At 37.8% G+C, this 17,707-nt stretch overlaps 1 protein-coding gene across 2 annotated transcripts in view; it reads left to right on the plus strand.

Moving 5' to 3' along the window:
• Zdhhc2 (zinc finger DHHC-type palmitoyltransferase 2) overlaps nt 1-17,707 on the plus strand; it is a 61,987-nt gene that overhangs the window by 21,555 nt on the left and 22,725 nt on the right. The window contains exons 2-6 of one of the 2 annotated variants that reach the window (XM_028872363.2): nt 4,893-4,919; nt 6,354-6,448; nt 13,361-13,481; nt 15,989-16,058; nt 16,740-16,772. In XM_028872363.2, the coding sequence (XP_028728196.1) occupies nt 4,893-4,919; nt 6,354-6,448; nt 13,361-13,481; nt 15,989-16,058; nt 16,740-16,772 (346 nt within the window). The remainder of the gene's footprint in view (nt 1-4,892; nt 4,920-6,353; nt 6,449-13,360; nt 13,482-15,988; nt 16,059-16,739; nt 16,773-17,707) is intronic. The other variant, XM_028872364.2, reaches the window with a different exon arrangement.

A 17,707-nucleotide genomic window follows, 5' to 3' on the forward strand; every position in this document is an offset into this window, starting at 1 on the left:
TAGATAATATCCTCCCCCCGATAAATTATATTTCTCTTGTCTGAGGAGAATACAGGATTTAGTCGTCTTTGTTTCAGATTTAAAAAAAAAAAATAAAGTGAGTTTGTGTTCATTAAGTTAAAGTGTTAGATCTAAAATAAACCTTCTCACTTTTAGGAAGCAGTCTCACAAGTATCATACTAAGTGCCCCATCAAGACTAAAGTGTGGTTTTTGTCTCATTACTTGTGTTAAGGATCAGTACCATTTTGTTGTTGTGGATTTTGTTATGTAAGTATCTGTAGTCTGGTGTCCTCTTCTGGACTCCACAGTTCTGGCATGCATAGAGAGAGAGAGAGAGAGAGAGAGAGAGAGAGAGAGAGAGAGAGAGAGAGAGAGAGAGAGAGACGAGAGAGAGACTTAAAAATAAATAAAAATTTTAATCAATTAAATAATAGTATTGAGCATATTTATAATACATCTTCCAAAAGAAACTAATAGGTTTTAATATGGCTTTTGAGTTTTAATGTGATACTATTTAATTATTTTATTAAGTTCACAAAGCACAACTTAGCTGCATACTGCGATCACAGTGTGATATACGGGAAGACTGGTCTAGAATCCAGGCTTCCTGGGACTTGTTCAAGTGCCATTTCAAGGGCTTTGGAGGAAGGTCCCCTGTTAGAATTTCAGTTTTGTCTATTTAAAAATTATGCTTCTAACAGACTCGTAGAAGATTTCCAGGTATTTTATAGGCAATTTTCTAATTTTTAAAAGCTCACTATTAAAATACATGCATTTATTGGAAGTCTTCATTAAGAGAAACAAATTAGCTTGGCCCAGTCGCAAGCATCTGTGCAGAATTGATTCTGCCCTAGAAACGATCTGACTTCCGGTTTAGAACTTCATGGGGTTGAGAAAAATATGACCTTGAGCTCTATGGTCTCATGTCAGAATTAATTCTTCACTCAGGCAAATATCTGCTCTAGCAGTGTTCACGATATAAAGGAGAGGCACTCTGAAGAAGCCACCAGTTGAAATCCCTCTAAATGATGCACCACAGCGGACATACGAGAAACGTTGGTTCTGTCTTTCACTCATGTGAACAACTCGAGGTGGCTGCCTTTACTGTGTGCTCCTAGCACACTGCAGAAATGCAGCTCGTAATAGAAGAATCACTCTTTCTGTGTTCCTTGCTGGCGTTATTTCTCCAGAGGGAAGAAAATGCCTCTCAAGAGGGAGGAAGACAAGTTCACATGCCTGTACAATAGAAAAGGCTGAGGGAGAGCCTGGCTTCAAGCAACTTTGAAGACAGGAAAGTACTACAAGAAGGTCACAGGAGTTCCCCCACATTCGCTCTCCCTACGTTTTATGGATTTGTGTTCAGTTTGTCAAAGAGAAAATGTCCCTACGTTTCACAGTGCTCCAGAGCTCATGCTCCTGGTAGAGACAGGAGACATGTAGTCCCACTCCACCAATTGCAGGCTTACACAAGATACTCTGCCATCCCTCATTTTTTTAAAAAAAAATTGTGATAATAACATCTATAACAGTGGTGTTGCTTTGCGAGTGTGAGGAACTAGCCTCAGAAAGTGTCTTTAACCTCTGGGCCATCTCCCTAGGCCCATGGTTTAATTCTTATGCTGATACAAGTAACCAAATTATACTAGATTACCACTCATATTTTTCAAAAATTAAGTTATATTTCCCATATATTTTATTTGCATATATACATATTATTAGGAAAGTATCCAAAGCCAAAGAGTGACTTTTCTTAAATAGCTATTAAAAATAGCTATACTAGAAAATAACATGTTTTACATATTCTTACACAATAAGAAAGGACATTTTAAAATTTGATGGCTCTGACATGAAACTGGAATTGTCAAGATAAGGCACTGGTGTAAAAATTGGGAAAATATGCCGGAGAGGGCATTCCTTTCTTCCATAAAAATACAACTTAGTGTGTTCCTTGTATGTGTTAGTAAGCTATGTCCTAAGTCTGAGTATTGGTGTTTAACCAGTGGTTGTTTTCCCGTTTGAAAATGGTTATTCACAACTTTATTTGTAATATGTGTAAAACAGACATGGGATTACTGTCAGGAGCATACAAGAGGGTCTCGATAAACAAAAGCTAAATAGGCCAATAAGAAAGTCACAAGTCACTAAGAATAGATAAGGAAAACCCATGCTTATATTTTTTAAATGATACCAAGCCTCACCAGTAATAAGGGAAATTAATACCAAAACACATTTTTTTTTTGTTTCCTTGTTTTTGGTGCCAGAGATTGAACCAGGACCTGTATGTACTAGGCATCTGCTGTGTCTAGCCATGAGCTGCCTCTAAGACAAGGTCTCACTATGCTACCCAGGCTAGCCTTGAATTATCTATCTTCCTGCCTCTGCCTCCCTAGTGCTGAGAGACCCAGCTTTAAGACGATAGTCTTTCTTTGGCCTATGATGTTGACTAAATTTACAAAGACTCATGGCTATAAGAAATTTGATAGCTCTATAGTATTAGGGTAATTGAACATGGCCTTTGGGAACTGTTACATCTCATTGTATAAATGTTATTAAAATAATTTGCTGTAAGTATGACTCTACATATAACTTGTTTAATTTTTTTGGTGAAGTACAGGTCATGGATGAAAAAAAAAAAAAGCCTTTAAAAAGATAAGACTAAGCCAGGTAAGTGGTGGCACACGTCTTTAATCCCAGCACTCGGGAGGCAGATCCCTGTGAGTTCAAGGCCAGCCTGGTCTACCAGCAAGATCCAGGACAGGCACCAAAGCTACACAGAGAAACCCTGTCTTGAAAAACCAAAAAATAAAAAAAGATAATACTGAAATACTGTCTGTGAAGTTAATAATGTAATTAATATTATTAGATTATCCACTTAATAGATTGCTGTTCCAGGGCAGAGAGATTATCTGCTCACAGTAGCTACACTTGTTTTCCAGAATGTCTCTTTGTTTTACCATTTTCCATTCTGACTACTGTAGTCAAGTGTTAGCAAGTACAAACTCTTTATGTTTGTGCCTCTAGCATGGTCATTAAGGTCACTCAGAGGTAGACTCACACACGGATCCAAATTGCTTCTGCATTGCCTTGATTAGTTCCGCTGGAGGGTAGGAAAGGGTTACAATCAGTTTGGAGCCCTTGACAGGGCAGGGAAGTCTGGGGCCTAGAGAAGAATGCTTGGGTGTGATGGTGTGATGGTCTGTTCAGACACAGAGATCAAGCTGATCTTGAATCTTCCTAGGCTGTCAGATAAGCTCCTTCAGGGGGTCTGAGAAAGTGAACTCTGATTAGACTCTCATTTGTAAACAAACTTACATGGATGTTTCCGTGTGTTGTGTGTGTGTGTGTGTGTGTGTGTGTGTGTGTGTGTGTGTGTGTATGGGTACACTTTTCGTGTGTGTGTGTTTATGGGTACACTTTTGTATGTGTGGGTAGGTTTATGTGTGTGTGGGTGCATGTGCACATGTGTATGTAGAGGCCAGAGGATAACCTTTGCTTTTATTCTTCATGAGCTGTCTACCTTAATATTTTAAACTTGTCCCTGCTTCCCTGTGCATCCCTGGCTTTTTTTTTTTTTTTTTCCTAATGTGAATGTAGGGGATTGAACTCAAGGGCCGTGCTTCTGAAGCAAGCACTTTAATGCCTGAGCTGTCTTTGCCCATCTCCAATAGGAGCCAGACAGGCACCATGATGTTTGGCTTGCAAACGGCTTTGTCTTACAAGCTTGCTAGCAAATTAGAAGCGAGGCGGAATGCATTTCCTCACTGGATCTCTGAAGTGGGTGGTAGATATGGTACATTTGACCTGAGAGAAACATTTAAAGGAGTGCAATCATGTTAGATATGTGAGCTCTTCTCATTTAGGTTTTTAGTTATTGCTATTTTATTTAATAGAAATCTAAATGCCACAATTCAAAGCCATGCAGAAACAAATTTCAACATGCTATGTGCATGGATTTTTAAATTCTTAGAGCCATTCAGTAATGTGGCAGGCTGATCTCTAAAGCTGTGGGCTCTGCAGCTCTAGAAATACTTGGGAAAGAGGTAGGTTGGACCAGGTACCTCTAAAACTCTGTCACATGGCCCCAAGATTGCAGCATGTTTTAAGGCAGTGACTTTTCATTCTGGAATAAGGAAAACTTAGTAGGGAAAAAAAAAGATAAATACACCCTTCTCTTGGTACAACTGAGAAAGGTCCAAACTCCAAAAGACATTATTACTAGCCCAGGGAAATCACATGGAGAGCAAAATAAATAGACATAACAAGGAGTAAAGAAATTGTATGGATTACTGTATGCAGATTCGTGTTCCAGTCTGTTTCAGATTGTCTCTGGCTTGTCCTCCCCCAACTGCTATGCTCAGAGAGATAGTGGTTCTCCATGCCTTGTCTGGGTCCCTCAATGATGCATAAGGAGCCATGTGAGCCATGGGCGTGAGGCTTTCTGCTGGTAGAGGGGGATCTTAAGTGCTGGAAGCACAGACATTTGGTTCTTGGTGGAGAATGGACTAGATGGCTGCTCATTCATAAAGACCAATAAATATCTCAGGAAATGCAATGGGCCTGGAGCACGCTATTTTTTTTTTTTTTATCTGAACTCTATAGTTGAAGGCCAATAAGCCAGTCTACGGAGGCCCAAGAGGCTCACACTTGAGGAGCACTGCCTTGCTAGGTGAGGTGTACCACTGAAGCACAGGTGACTGAAGTTGCTCGTCCCGCCTCTCTGCCCCTCCCTGTCCACAGTGCTCACCCCTCCTCTACATAAGGCTGAGCAACTATTGAAAGAATGTTGGTTTCAAGGGAAGTCAAGTAATCAACCCATTTTGCTGTCTTTTTATCTCAGGGCCCTCCGTTTACATGAGCTTCATATAACCTATGACCTTTTTCTTTTTTCTAGTGTCCATGGAAAACATTGGTGAACAAGGTAACATATTGCTCTGGTTGCAGATGTAATGTCTTAAGAATGGTTCAGCCGGGCGGTGGTGGCGCACGCCTTTAATCCCAGCACTCGGGAGGCAGAGGCAGGCGGATCTCTGTGAGTTCAAGGCCAGCCTGGGCTACCAAGTGAGCTCCAGGAAAGGCGCAAAGCTACGCAGAGAAACCCTGTCTCGAAAAACCAAAAAAAAAAAAAAGAATGGTTCAAAAAAGCAAATTGTATCCTTGTATACTTGGGTGGGATTAAAAAATTATTCCTTGACAATATGGTAATAAGATAGAGTTAATGGCATCTCATTTTTCTAATTTCCCAAGCTAAATTCTGTGACATAACTTGGCAAATACTCTGTAATGGCCAATAATTGTTTCGAAGATTGTTCTAGCTCCAAGATACATGGAACAATCTCCCGTCTCAGCTTGAACTACTCCTTCATAACTGAGTTATCTATCTGCAGGTTTATGAAATTCTGCCTCTATTTGTAATAAGCTCCATATTACATAATCCAAATTGTAGATGAATTCATAGGCATAAATATCATAATTCTTTAGAAAAATTAAAAATTGCTAGTAAAATTTTAAAATATAAAACATGTCACATCCTGCTTATTTATCTGCTTAGTTTTTGTTAGGAGTGGAGACTTAGTGCTATCTAGAAAGGAAGTCGACCACTGATCTGCACCACCAGCCCTCAAACATTCTGAATTGGCACATTTTTTTCTGCAATTGTTTACTTCCTAACTATGCTAATGTGTTATTCAGACAGAATTATTATCAGTAGTATGAAATTATTATTGTAAACTCATATATTACTTCAAGCCTTTAAAAGAACATACAAAGTGTGTTTATATTATCAAAAAAAAAAAATACTCAGGATGCTTTTCTTAACAGTTGTCCTGTGTGCTAAATCAGGCATTAGAACCCCCACCGACAGAAATCACTTCATCCAGATGGTCCCTGTTTACATGTTGTCGTTACAACCAAGAGAGCCACCAGGGTCAACCAGAGCTAAGCAAACAGGCAAACGGCTTCTCAGATGGGAACTGCTTTCTCTGCCTCTCATTAAGCAAGGTTCATAAAATCTGAAATTCTGAACATTTGGCTAATATTGGGTTTACTCTTATATAACCACCACAGTTTTACAACTTAGGAAAGATCTGATTAGCCAGTTTGCAAAGAGAGAGGCCTGAGTACAGATGGGGAGGGTCTAGTCCTGGATATAGATGTAATGATGCATTCAGAGATGTCAAAAAATCTTCTTCTTGACTTCAGGTTTTTAATTTAAAGAGTTGCACTTATTTGAATGTGATATAAATACTATTTGATAGCTTGTCATCATTGTTAATTTGAATATTTTGTGAATACCATGATTTGAGTAAAATTTTGCATATTACAGTGATGATTGATTATGTTTCTTTTGTTTCAGTTGTGAGCCTCATGGCTTATCATCTGCTTTTTGCAATGTTTGTCTGGTCATACTGGAAAACCATTTTTACACTGCCCATGAATCCTTCAAAAGAAGTAAGTCAAAGCAATAGCAGAGTTACCCTGAAGATAGCAATCTGTTATACTGACTTCTGAAAATGAATTTCCTTCTTTTCATTAGCTGTTACAAATGAATGAATACAGTGATGTTTTTTGATTTAAAAAATCTGTATATGTTAATGAACACTGGAACTTTCACTAGGTACTTATTTTTGTATCTGATAGACTTATTCTATTAAATCTTCTATGCATTCCTTTCTACATTGGAGTCAAGTATCCAGATGGATCAGTAAGAGATAGGTGAGAGATAGATAGATGGATAGATGATAGATAGATAGATCGATAGATAGATAGATAGATAGATAGATAGATAGATAGATAGATAGATGATAGGCAGATAGAGAGGCAGGTAGGTAGATAGATAGATGATAGACAGATAATTTGATGCAATTCCATACTAATTATTATACTAAACACATATTAGTTGTCTGTCAATCACCAGAAACAACACTAAATTGCTTAACTCATCCTCTCTGTATTCAGGAAATCTATAGCCTGTCCACAACTTCTACACACCCACACTCCTTCTATCTCATTGTTCTGTCACATGGTGTTTTGATTCCATAGGCCACTTCTTGGCTGAAGATGTAGCTCTAACTCCAGACATTATGAATATGTTCCAGCCAGCGGGCTATAGACAGTAGGAAAGAAGTGCCCTTTCCCTTCAATGGCACTCTCTTCAAGTTACTGCTTCCATTTCCACTTGCATTTAGATGACTTCATTATGTGACCACATCTCACATGGAAGCCTGGGAATGTCATTGCAATTCTCAATGGTCATGTCAGCCACTAAAGGGATGAATGGTCATTGGGGGACAGCTAGCAATCTTTGATACAGAAGGTTTTTTTAAGTAGAAGCATATGACTAAATTAAATTTGCATTTTTGAATATATTGTACTGTTCTTTTCTGGGTATCTTGTTTGGTTAAACGATTTAAGAGCAAGGGATGGTATCTTATACCCCTTTGTATCCTTGGTATTTGTTCCAATATGTATTTGTTGAATTTAAATAAATGTTGCTGTTCACAGCATATTTTTAGGAGGCCAAGTTAAAAAGAAAAGACATCACTGTAGATTGTTCCCTAAAGCAATCAGTTTGGAATGAATCTGTGACCATACAAGCCAATAATCATGCTTTCAGCTTGGAAAGGGGTGTTAAAACCAAACCCCATATATTTGCACAGAAATAATGGTACATGTAGACTCTGGTGCTTCTCAGACCATCTTTTCTTTGGCTCCCCACTTCTTTCTCCTTTTCTACGTGTTTTTTCCTTCCTCATACAGTGCCCCCTTCTTCCTCATAATCTCTCCCACTGTGTATGTTCGAAAGAAAAAGCTGACTGCTTTCAATGGAGAGAGTGATCTTATCCACTCAGGTGGCTCACCAGCTAACTCTACTTTGATAACTTTCACATCTATTCCCAGCTCTGATTTCTTCTGAGAGTTTAATATAGGTGTCTCTCTGTCAGACATTGCACTGATGCTTTATATACATTACACACACACACACACATAGACACACACACATGTACATATATATATATATCTGATACTTTATATACATTATATATATATATATGTATGCTTTATGTTCTTGTAATTCTTAACTCATGTAGCTTCCCTGAATGTACCATCCCAGTATTTTTCTTTCTATGATATTCTTTCCCTTTTCTCATTAAAAAATTATAATTTGCATCTGCACTAGCAGCAATTATCTCTTGAAATTCTCAAGCAAGGAATTATCCCAGAGTTCAGTTTCTGGATCTCTCTCTCTCTCTCTCTCTCTCTCTCTCTCTCTCTCTCTCTCTCTTTAAATATAACTGCATTGTCAATCCCATTTAATTTTATAATTTTATATAGTATCCCATTGGTATAACACTCATTAATACATTAGCTCAGACCTCTCTCCTGAACTCTAGGTACATCAAAAAACTATCTCTCTGACATCTGACAAAAATTTCAAATTCAGTGTATCTGAAAAAATTGGATCTCCTATTCAGTTTTCTTATCACATTGTTAAAGTGGTCCCATATCAGAAATGGCAGTTATGTCTTTCATTTTCAGGCCAAAAACTTTGGAGTCATCCTTGACTGTTCTTCCTCCTCCATCCATATACAGTCAGCAATTTAGCTTCAGGCTATCACTTTAGCCGATGCCGACAGTGTGAGCTCATACCCCTCCTGCTGCCACCCTGAGCCAGGGCATCATCTCTCATTTACATACTTGTAGTATCATGTTGAGGGTTTCTCTAACTACACCATATAAAACAGCAAACCTCCTAGGACAAGCATAGAAATAAATCACAATGAATTTAAAACTTGATCAGACTTTGCTGGGTGATTGTTTTAAAAAAAAAAACTATATTTGTGTGTGTGTGTGTGTGTGTGTGTGTGTGTGTGTGTGTGTGTGTTTTCAGATAACTGTGTGGGGTAGATATTATTTGGTATCATTTGTGTTTTTGTATGTGTATGTGTTCATGTGTGTGCAGTTACCCTCAGAGGCCAGAAAAGGGTGTCAGATACCCAGGAACTGGAATTAGAGTTCCCTTCTGAGCCACTTGGCATGGGTGCTAAGAACTGAACTTGGGTCCTCTGTAAGAGCAGCAAGTGCTCTTAACCACTGAACTATCCCTCCGGCCCAACCCATATTGCTAATTGTCATAGCAGCATAATTTTCTTGTAATATGTGATGACTGATGTAATGATATTCCAATTTTAAATTTTTAGACTGACCCCAACCTCATATTATATAGTACTGATAATAGCATGCTTGTATGTAGAATTTTACTCACATTTTAAATTATTTCCTTAATAAAAATTCTTGAATGCAGAATTACTAGATCAAGGAAATTTCAGTTGCTTGCCAAATTGTTACCCAAAAGGACTGCAGTAATTTTCCATACTACCAGTTATATCAAACTCTTGGCGCTTCTTGTTATTATGAAAACTCTGTTAGCAACTTAATGGGTAAACTGTTTTATGTTTTAATTTGCACATTTTAGATTCTCATGAGGAGATTGTGTGTGTGTGTGTGTGTGTGTGTGTGTGTGTGTGTGTGTGTGTCCTACATGAAAGACAACCAACAGAAAAGAGAATGTATTTATGTTAGTTTTCTGGTTCTTTTTAAAATACAAATAATGATTTTCTTTTTGTGTATATAGTTAAAATTGAACCCTACTTTAATCTGGAAACTATAGATGACCTCAGATCTTGGTTCCTATTACATTTACTGGTAGGAAGAAGGCAGACATTTTGGAGAAATGATTACTTTTAGGACTATGCAGGAACAATGAAGAGGAGCCAAGGGCATTGTCTTCTAGTGCCAGCAAACAAGGAAGTGCTCAGACAGAACACACAGAAGAGAATGTGTCAGAGGAACACCTAGGCCCAGGAAAGAAACCCCGGTGGAAAAGGGCAAATGATTTGAGCAGCAGAAGTCTCTCAGCGTGAATAAACATCTGTGAGACCACTTAATTAAACAAATAATTGAGGTAACATAAATAATAGAACAGAAACACCTGTCCAAGAGAAGACTTCTAAACAATGTCTTTAAATACTTTACCTTTTAGGGGTGGGAGGCATAAATCCCCACTCCTTACATATGAACAAATATTCCCTCCAAAGAGTACAGGGTAGGAAAGAGAAGTACTGAGGAAGTGCATAGCAGCGACCCCTGACGAAAAGCTCCCTCAGGCTGGACTGATGGTGCAGTGGTTAGGGGCACTTGTTCTTCAAGGATTCAGTTTCCAGCACCCATGTGACAGCTTACAACCAACCCTAACTCCAGTTCCAGGGGATATGATGCCATTCTCTGACCTCTGAGAGCACCAGACACGCAGGTGCTGCTACACATACATGCAGGAGAAGCACCCATACACATAAACCAAGTCTTAAACAAACAAAGATTTTAACCCTCCCTTAACTATGTGATCAAGGCCAGTATGATAGGTCCAGTCACGTTGCCCTGACCTGCTGGTAATGTCGGTTTTTCTCCTAAAGATCCACAACCCCCAATCTTATCAGGAGACAAACAATAGGGAAGTTGTGATTAAATGACCCTCTACACGATGCCAGCGCTACTCAGGACTGCCATGGTAACAAGAAGAAACAAGGAAAGGAAATCATAAACAATGAAGGAAAATATGAGAAACTACCGAGGCTAAAATGAACCTGAGAGGATGTGGCAATTGAACATACTCTGGGATTTTCATAATCCCGTATTATGCAGATATATGGAATAGAAATACTGTAGTTAAAAAAAGATATTCCAAAGCAGAAAATCTGAATATCTATGCTGAACTTTATGCTATGCACTTTAGTGAATAATGGATTAGTATTATGTTATTAAAGTGCCTTAAATGTGCCAATGCTACTGTAAGATATTAATGTGGGAAACTTAGTGATGGGCTATATAGGAACTTTAGAAACTTTACAGTATTTTCTCAATCCGTTAAGTAAATCTAAGGTATTCTTTAAAAGTAAAATAAAATTAGTCTAGCAGCAGCAAACCCAGGATGTATGAAGAACTGTGGCAGCTGGAGACTATATCAGGAGTTACCATCTCTACTTTCCAAGATGCTCAGTACCTTCAGATATGCACAGATAGCGCTTTCTAATCTCTGAACTAACAGGAATTTGCATACCATAATGTTCTGGAGAGGAAGTGGTGGAAGGGAGAACCACATAGCTCAACCCTATTACAAGGTAGAAAACTGGTTTTGACCTCTATATTATGTAAGTACGATTTTCACTAACCCGTATTTGATTTCTTGGAACTGACTCAGGGCTGTTCTAGTTAATTTATTAATTTAAGCGTTAAACATGGGAGGGTCTTCCGTGTCCAACACTCCCATAAGATGAAAAAGACCAGGAAAGTCATAAAATGTTGATGAATTTCAATGCCTATTGCAGTTTTTAGGAGTATTCTAATATATTATAAATAACCAATTCAGTGTCGATTTACAGTGCCAGGTTTTAAATCAGTTTTAGAAACGGCAGTGGGTAGAGCTAGAGAGATGGCTCAGATGAGGATGCTTGCTTGGTGTGTAAGCGAGAGGGCCTGAGTTCAGATCTGAAGCATCACCAGGCGGCGGCGGTGGCGCACGCCTTTAATTCCAGCACTCGGGAGGCAAAGCCGGGCGGATCTCTGTGAGTTCAAGGCCAGCCTGGGCTACCAAATGAGTTCCAGGACAGGCGCAAAGCTACCCAGAGAAACCATCTCAAAGAAACAAACAGATCTGAAGCATCTGTGTAAGAAGGCAGGCATGGCTTTTACATTAATGGGCCTGCAGTCTTATGATTAAGTCTAGCAAAGAGTCATGCACACAAACACATTATGCTAATATAAAAGTTATTTACACTTGAAAGCCGAAGGTTTTTTTTTTTTTTTTTAAGTTGATTTCTGGGAAGGCAAAGATTGAGGCCCAATGTCATGACCTAATTTTTATTGAATAATTTGTCATCATGTAAATGACACATTTAAGTCACCTTAATTTTTTTTTTTTTTTTAGGGACAGAAACTCTCTGGGTAGCCAAGGCTAATCTTGAACTCACAATCCTCACGCCTCAGTCGCTTGAGTATTAGGATTACAGGCGTACAGTGCCATGCCCAACTCGAGGTTGTGTTTATTTTTTCTTTTAAAAATATCTATTCTGTGAGCGTTTCATTAGCAACTCCTCCTGGGATATAGCTCAAAATGGTTGAAAACTTCCCTTTCATATATAATACCCTAGGTTCAATCCTCAGTACTGGCAAATAAAGTATATGGAATGTACAAATTGAAGAATAATCAAATAAAAATGCCTAAGCAAACATTCAGCTGATATATAGACCATGTTTAATTTTCCTATCTGTTATACACATCACTGTTGTATTTCCCTGTACTCCCCAAGAAGAAACAACTATTCTGCATTTTATTTTAATTATTCCCATCTTCTTTATAATTTTATCACATATGATTGTGCCCTTATTGGTAATATAGAGACTGCTTAGCTTCTTGATTTTGAAACTTTATAGAGAATGTGTTCTCTGAGATAATTGGTTGTTGCTGTTTTCAGCAAGGTGGTGAGATATGGTACTTCATTCTTGGATCATCGCAGTTCAAGGTTAAGCGCCAGTAGTATGTTTAGATGTATCTTGTCTTGATTTATTTACCCACTACCCTTTGATAGACATTAGATTGAGTTTGTATTTTTCCCATTTCAAAGAACAGCACTGTGGTTGATCTGGTACATACATACCTTCTGGACCTATTTATAGGGATTCATACAGTAGCAACTTTGGGACTTTTGTATGTATATGTGATTATCTAGTAGGAGCCAAAAAAAAGTTTTGTTTTTCTCAAATAAGCATGTATAGTTAGTTGAACTAAACTGTCAATATAAGCAGAAAAATGAATACTTAGATATTTGAGTGCCAGAGGAGATTCTGTGTGACAATTATGCCTAAGTTCAAACTGTCTTAAATGACAATATATATCCAATTGATTTTTTTCTACTTTTGTTCCTAATAGTATCCAAATGAAAAATCTATTTATTGAGCCATGCAGTTTTACTGGGCCATCTTATCTATTATATAATTAACATTTTGACAGAATTATTCATTTTATAAACTGTTTTCTACATCCTGTTCCCTTTAAGTTCAAAACACTTGAGGAAATAGGTATAATGTCTATTATACCTATTATTATTATTATCACATTCTTTTTCAAGATTCATCAAGTAGTTATCTGTGAAGTTAAGAGACATGCCCAGATTGGAAACTCTATCAACCTCTCTGAATGTACTATATACCATTCATATTTTATAAGTACTTGTGGGTATAATAGAGCAGACAAATGTGTTGTCATTCCTTTGAAAATACTGATTAAAATTTAAATTTATTCCTCAGTTCCATCTCTCTTATGCAGAGAAAGAACTGCTGGAGAGAGAGCCGAGAGGAGAAGCCCATCAGGAAGTTCTGAGGCGAGCAGCCAAAGACCTTCCCATCTATACCCGGACCATGTCCGGAGGTAAGCTCTGATAATTACGGACAGTGTGCAAATGAGATATAATGACTCTTGGAAAGCATGTTCATATTCATAAACTGTCAAACGCTCATTGGAAAGTGCTGTGCTGTGTCTTGGGTTGCTATTAAATCGTTCCTGTACAGTTCCATACAACAGAGCAGAAATATGAGTCACACTGTGGCACCGAGATCTCAGAACTGACTCTGATTCTGTTCCTCCTACTTTGTCGTGCCTTGGCAATGATATAAGGACCGCTGAAGTGTGTATCTGTAGTAGGGAAAATTTGCTTTTAAAGTTTTAATTATAAACCATCCTATTTATATATTTAAGGAAGCAATGTCTACAATGGATGGAAAGCTTAATGATTTTGCAAGTGATTTTTATGATTAAAGCAGTAATTGTGTGAATTATGTAAAACATAATTTAGGTATTGCTGTCTTTTTTATGTTAGATTTTATTTGTCTTTCATACAATATATCCTGACCACAGCTTTCCCTCCCTCTGCTCTTCCCCATTCCCTTCTCTCTCCTCTCCTCTAGATCCACCTCTCCACCCCCTTTTCCCCAGAAAAGAGCAGTTCTCCCCGGGGACATAACAGAACACTGCAAAACAGGATACAATAAGACTAGGCATAAACCCTTGTATCAGCCGGGCGAGGGAGCCAGTAGGAGGAAAATGTTCCCATGAGCATGCAAAAGTGTCAAAGACACCCCCACTCCCAGGTCAGGAGTACCCCCAAACGGCAGCCGTGGTATATATGCAGAGGACCTATTGCAGGTCCATGCAAGCTCCGGGATTGCTGCTTCAGTCTCTGTGAGGCCCCATGAGCCCTGTTCCATTCCCAGCTGTGCTTACTCCATGTCCTCAACCCCTCTGGCTCCCACAATTCATCCTCCCCCTCTTTGGGGGATGCCCCAAGCTCTGAGGGGAGGGACTGATATCGAGACCTCCAACCTGGGCTCTCTCTCTGACTGTTGGCTGTGGGTCTCTATCTGCTCCCATCGGTTGATGGAGAACACCTCTCTGATGATGACTGGACAAGGCACCAATCTATGACTGTAGCAGCACATCATTAGGAATCATTTCATTGATGTTTTTATTTTTGCCAGTCGTGTTTGGTTCAATGGAAACTGTTATATAAATAATTTAAATTAATATAATGCCTACTTAGCTTACATTTTAAGATAATTTAACATCTAATTAAGTCATTATCTTCAAAAACCAACACACAGCCAGAAGGTGGTGTCATACACCTTTAATCCCTGTACTTGGGAGGCAGAAGTAGGCAAATATCTGAGTTCGAGGCTAGTCTGGTCTACAAAGTGAATTCCAGGACAGCCAGAGCTGTTACACAGAGAAATCCTATCTCAAAAACAACAACAAAAAAAAAAAAAAAAAAAAAAAAAAAAAAAAAAAAAAAAAAAAAAAAAAACTACACGAACTATAGATAATTATTGCCAAGACTTAACCCATCATGTTTTGGGGGTTTAAACTTCTATTTGCCCACTAAGGCTCATTAGCCCATTGGTCTGTTGAGTTCTTAAAATATGGCTAAGCCATGTGAGAATTCTTAAATATAAGATACACAAATGCTTTCAAAGATTTAGCATGCAAGAAATGTAAAATGGGGGCTAGAGAGATAGCTCAGCAGTTAAGAGCACTGACTGTTCTTCCAGAGGACCCAGGTTCAATTTCCAGCACTCACATGGCAGCTCACAACTGTCTGTAACTCCAGTCCTAGGGTACTAAAACACCAATGTACATAAAATAAATAAGTTATTAAAAATGTAAAATGCCTCATTAATATTCCTATATAATTTGCATTTGCTTTGAGCTCATATTAGAACCATATTGAATCTACATCTAATATAGTCTTCACTGTTCTGTTTGCTGCAATCTAGTGCACTCTGTGAGATTTGTGTAGAGAAATAGTTATCTTAAAATCAGCCATCCAGATCCACTTGTGCTCTCTGGACTATTGAAGAAAAGATGCCATCATTACCTGCAAGAACTAAAATCCTCTATTGGAAATGCTTCTTCCCATACTTGCTTCTAACATTGTATCATAATCAACAGAGATGTGAGGTCTTTCCCAATTTATGGAACCAATAGAGTGTGTTTACACATGCTAAACTATGTCTTTGTGGCATATTCTCACTCAATTATGCACAGGGATAAATTGACTCATCTGAGGGAGACTTTCTGTTGACCAGTAGATATGAACGCACCTTCCCCTTGAGAGCTTTACCATAGCCACTGGTGACAGAGAACTCCTTAGAGAGATTTTCCAAGAGGTCTTCTGTTCTTGGGAAATCTCTCCAGGGCAGCCTGTCTCAAGGCAAGTGTTTTCGTTTTCTGTCTTTAAACTGGGTTGAATATCTTTTTTTTTATTATCAAATTTAAATTCAGTATACTTTTAGAGTTTAAATCTAGAGTGATGGTAAAAAGCCATTTAACTGTGTTTTCAGTGACTTGTTAAGTTTAAGACTAAGTGAACTCTTTGTTCCTAGCAATCCGGTATTGTGACAGATGCCAACTTATAAAACCAGACCGCTGCCATCACTGTTCCGTCTGTGATAAGTAAGGAAACCTTTTCTTCTCAAAAGATGTTCAATATTGCGTTACTGCTTTCTACATTATCTCCACAGTTCACATTCATGCTATTCAGGCTACTGTTTAGATACATGAGTGGAATTAGTCCTTGTATTAATGGCAGTGTAACTTATGGCCACAATTAATGCTGTTTCCCCAGGTTCATGGTAACATAACATGAACATTTTTAGCAATTCTCTTGTGGCAAGTTCAACTTAGCAAGTGTTACTTCTGTGAATGTTTTCCATCTTTATAAAGACATCTTGATAGACTTCTCACACTTAGATTGTGTTGTATATTTAGTATGTGACAGAAACAGAAAGACTAGTCCTAAAGATTGATAGTCAGGAGCAAATTTTATATAGAGTTTGTGTAAATCAACTGATGTTTTCCACGTTTTAAAGAAAAGTAGTATTGTACTAATATAGCAGTATTTTAAAAAGAAATTGATTTGTATCTTAAGGAATGTACAGTTTGAAGTTTTATTCTGTTACAACTAGAATCAGCTACAGTATCTGTTTTAGATGAGAATGTCTACTCTTACTGGATTTTATTTTTAAATGAGTAATTTTGTAATATTTTAATATCAGAACTGTTGGAAATATTTCATATTTCCTTTTTATAATGAACATCATAAGGTGTCATGTTTTATTTTTTGGATATTCTTAGATGTATTTTGAAGATGGATCACCATTGCCCATGGTGAGTATAAACCTATATTAGAAATAAGTTTGAATCAATTATTAACAATATAAATCGAATCACTTTTTACAAATTCTTTCATTAATCAGTTACCTTGCTTGTCCTAGAGGCACTTCAAGGTTTAGTTTCTAGTGTTTAATTAGCTTTAAAGAGCCTTCATTTGGGAGAATTTTCATTAAGTAATTTTAAAACTAGTACATTAATAACATGAAAGTTAATTTTACATGTTTTCTCTGCACAACGAGTATTATTCTTTTATGCACATATATAAACACAGATGCACTAAAATACTTTCCAGAAATGTAAATAGTTATACATTAATGATATATATTACATTAATTAATAATACCTCAATAGACATTTATAATAAACTTTCAACAATTTGTTTTAAATGAAGCTACACTGAGGGGTAGAATAGTAAACAGACAAGTACACAGATACGTTTAACTTAGAACTCACTCCTCATATTTCCTTACTTCTTCTAAGTCATTAATTTAAGTGACTTTATAGGGGCTATCTGAAAGATCCACTAGTGAAGGTTGGTTTCCCTACTCTTGTTATTGGTTTTCATTCTGTGTATGTTAAGCATGTTAAGGTTGCCATGTTTGAATTCAAGCATTAATTATAATTATTGCACAAGCTTTACTTCTTCCAGGGATGGCACACAGGAGGGATATGAATGCTCACACGTTTGCCTTAGGCAGTCTGCAGTACGCACTGGAGATGATTTTCCTAGGAGCAGGGGAGCGTAGGGAAGACTGGGGGTCTCTGCTTCCTACATCTTTTACCATTGTACCTCTCTCTCCCTCTTCCTCAGCAGATTTCTCCCTTGAAAGTGTTAAGGTCTGTCAACTCCCACCAGAATGGCGTCTTCTTTTAAAAAATGTTTGAATGACCCCTCTTCATACTAATTTATGCTTGCATTTATTCTTCTG

The sequence above is a fragment of the Peromyscus leucopus genome, chromosome 17, assembly GCF_004664715.2.
Source record: "Peromyscus leucopus breed LL Stock chromosome 17, UCI_PerLeu_2.1, whole genome shotgun sequence".
NCBI classification, from domain to species: Eukaryota; Metazoa; Chordata; class Mammalia; order Rodentia; family Cricetidae; genus Peromyscus; species Peromyscus leucopus.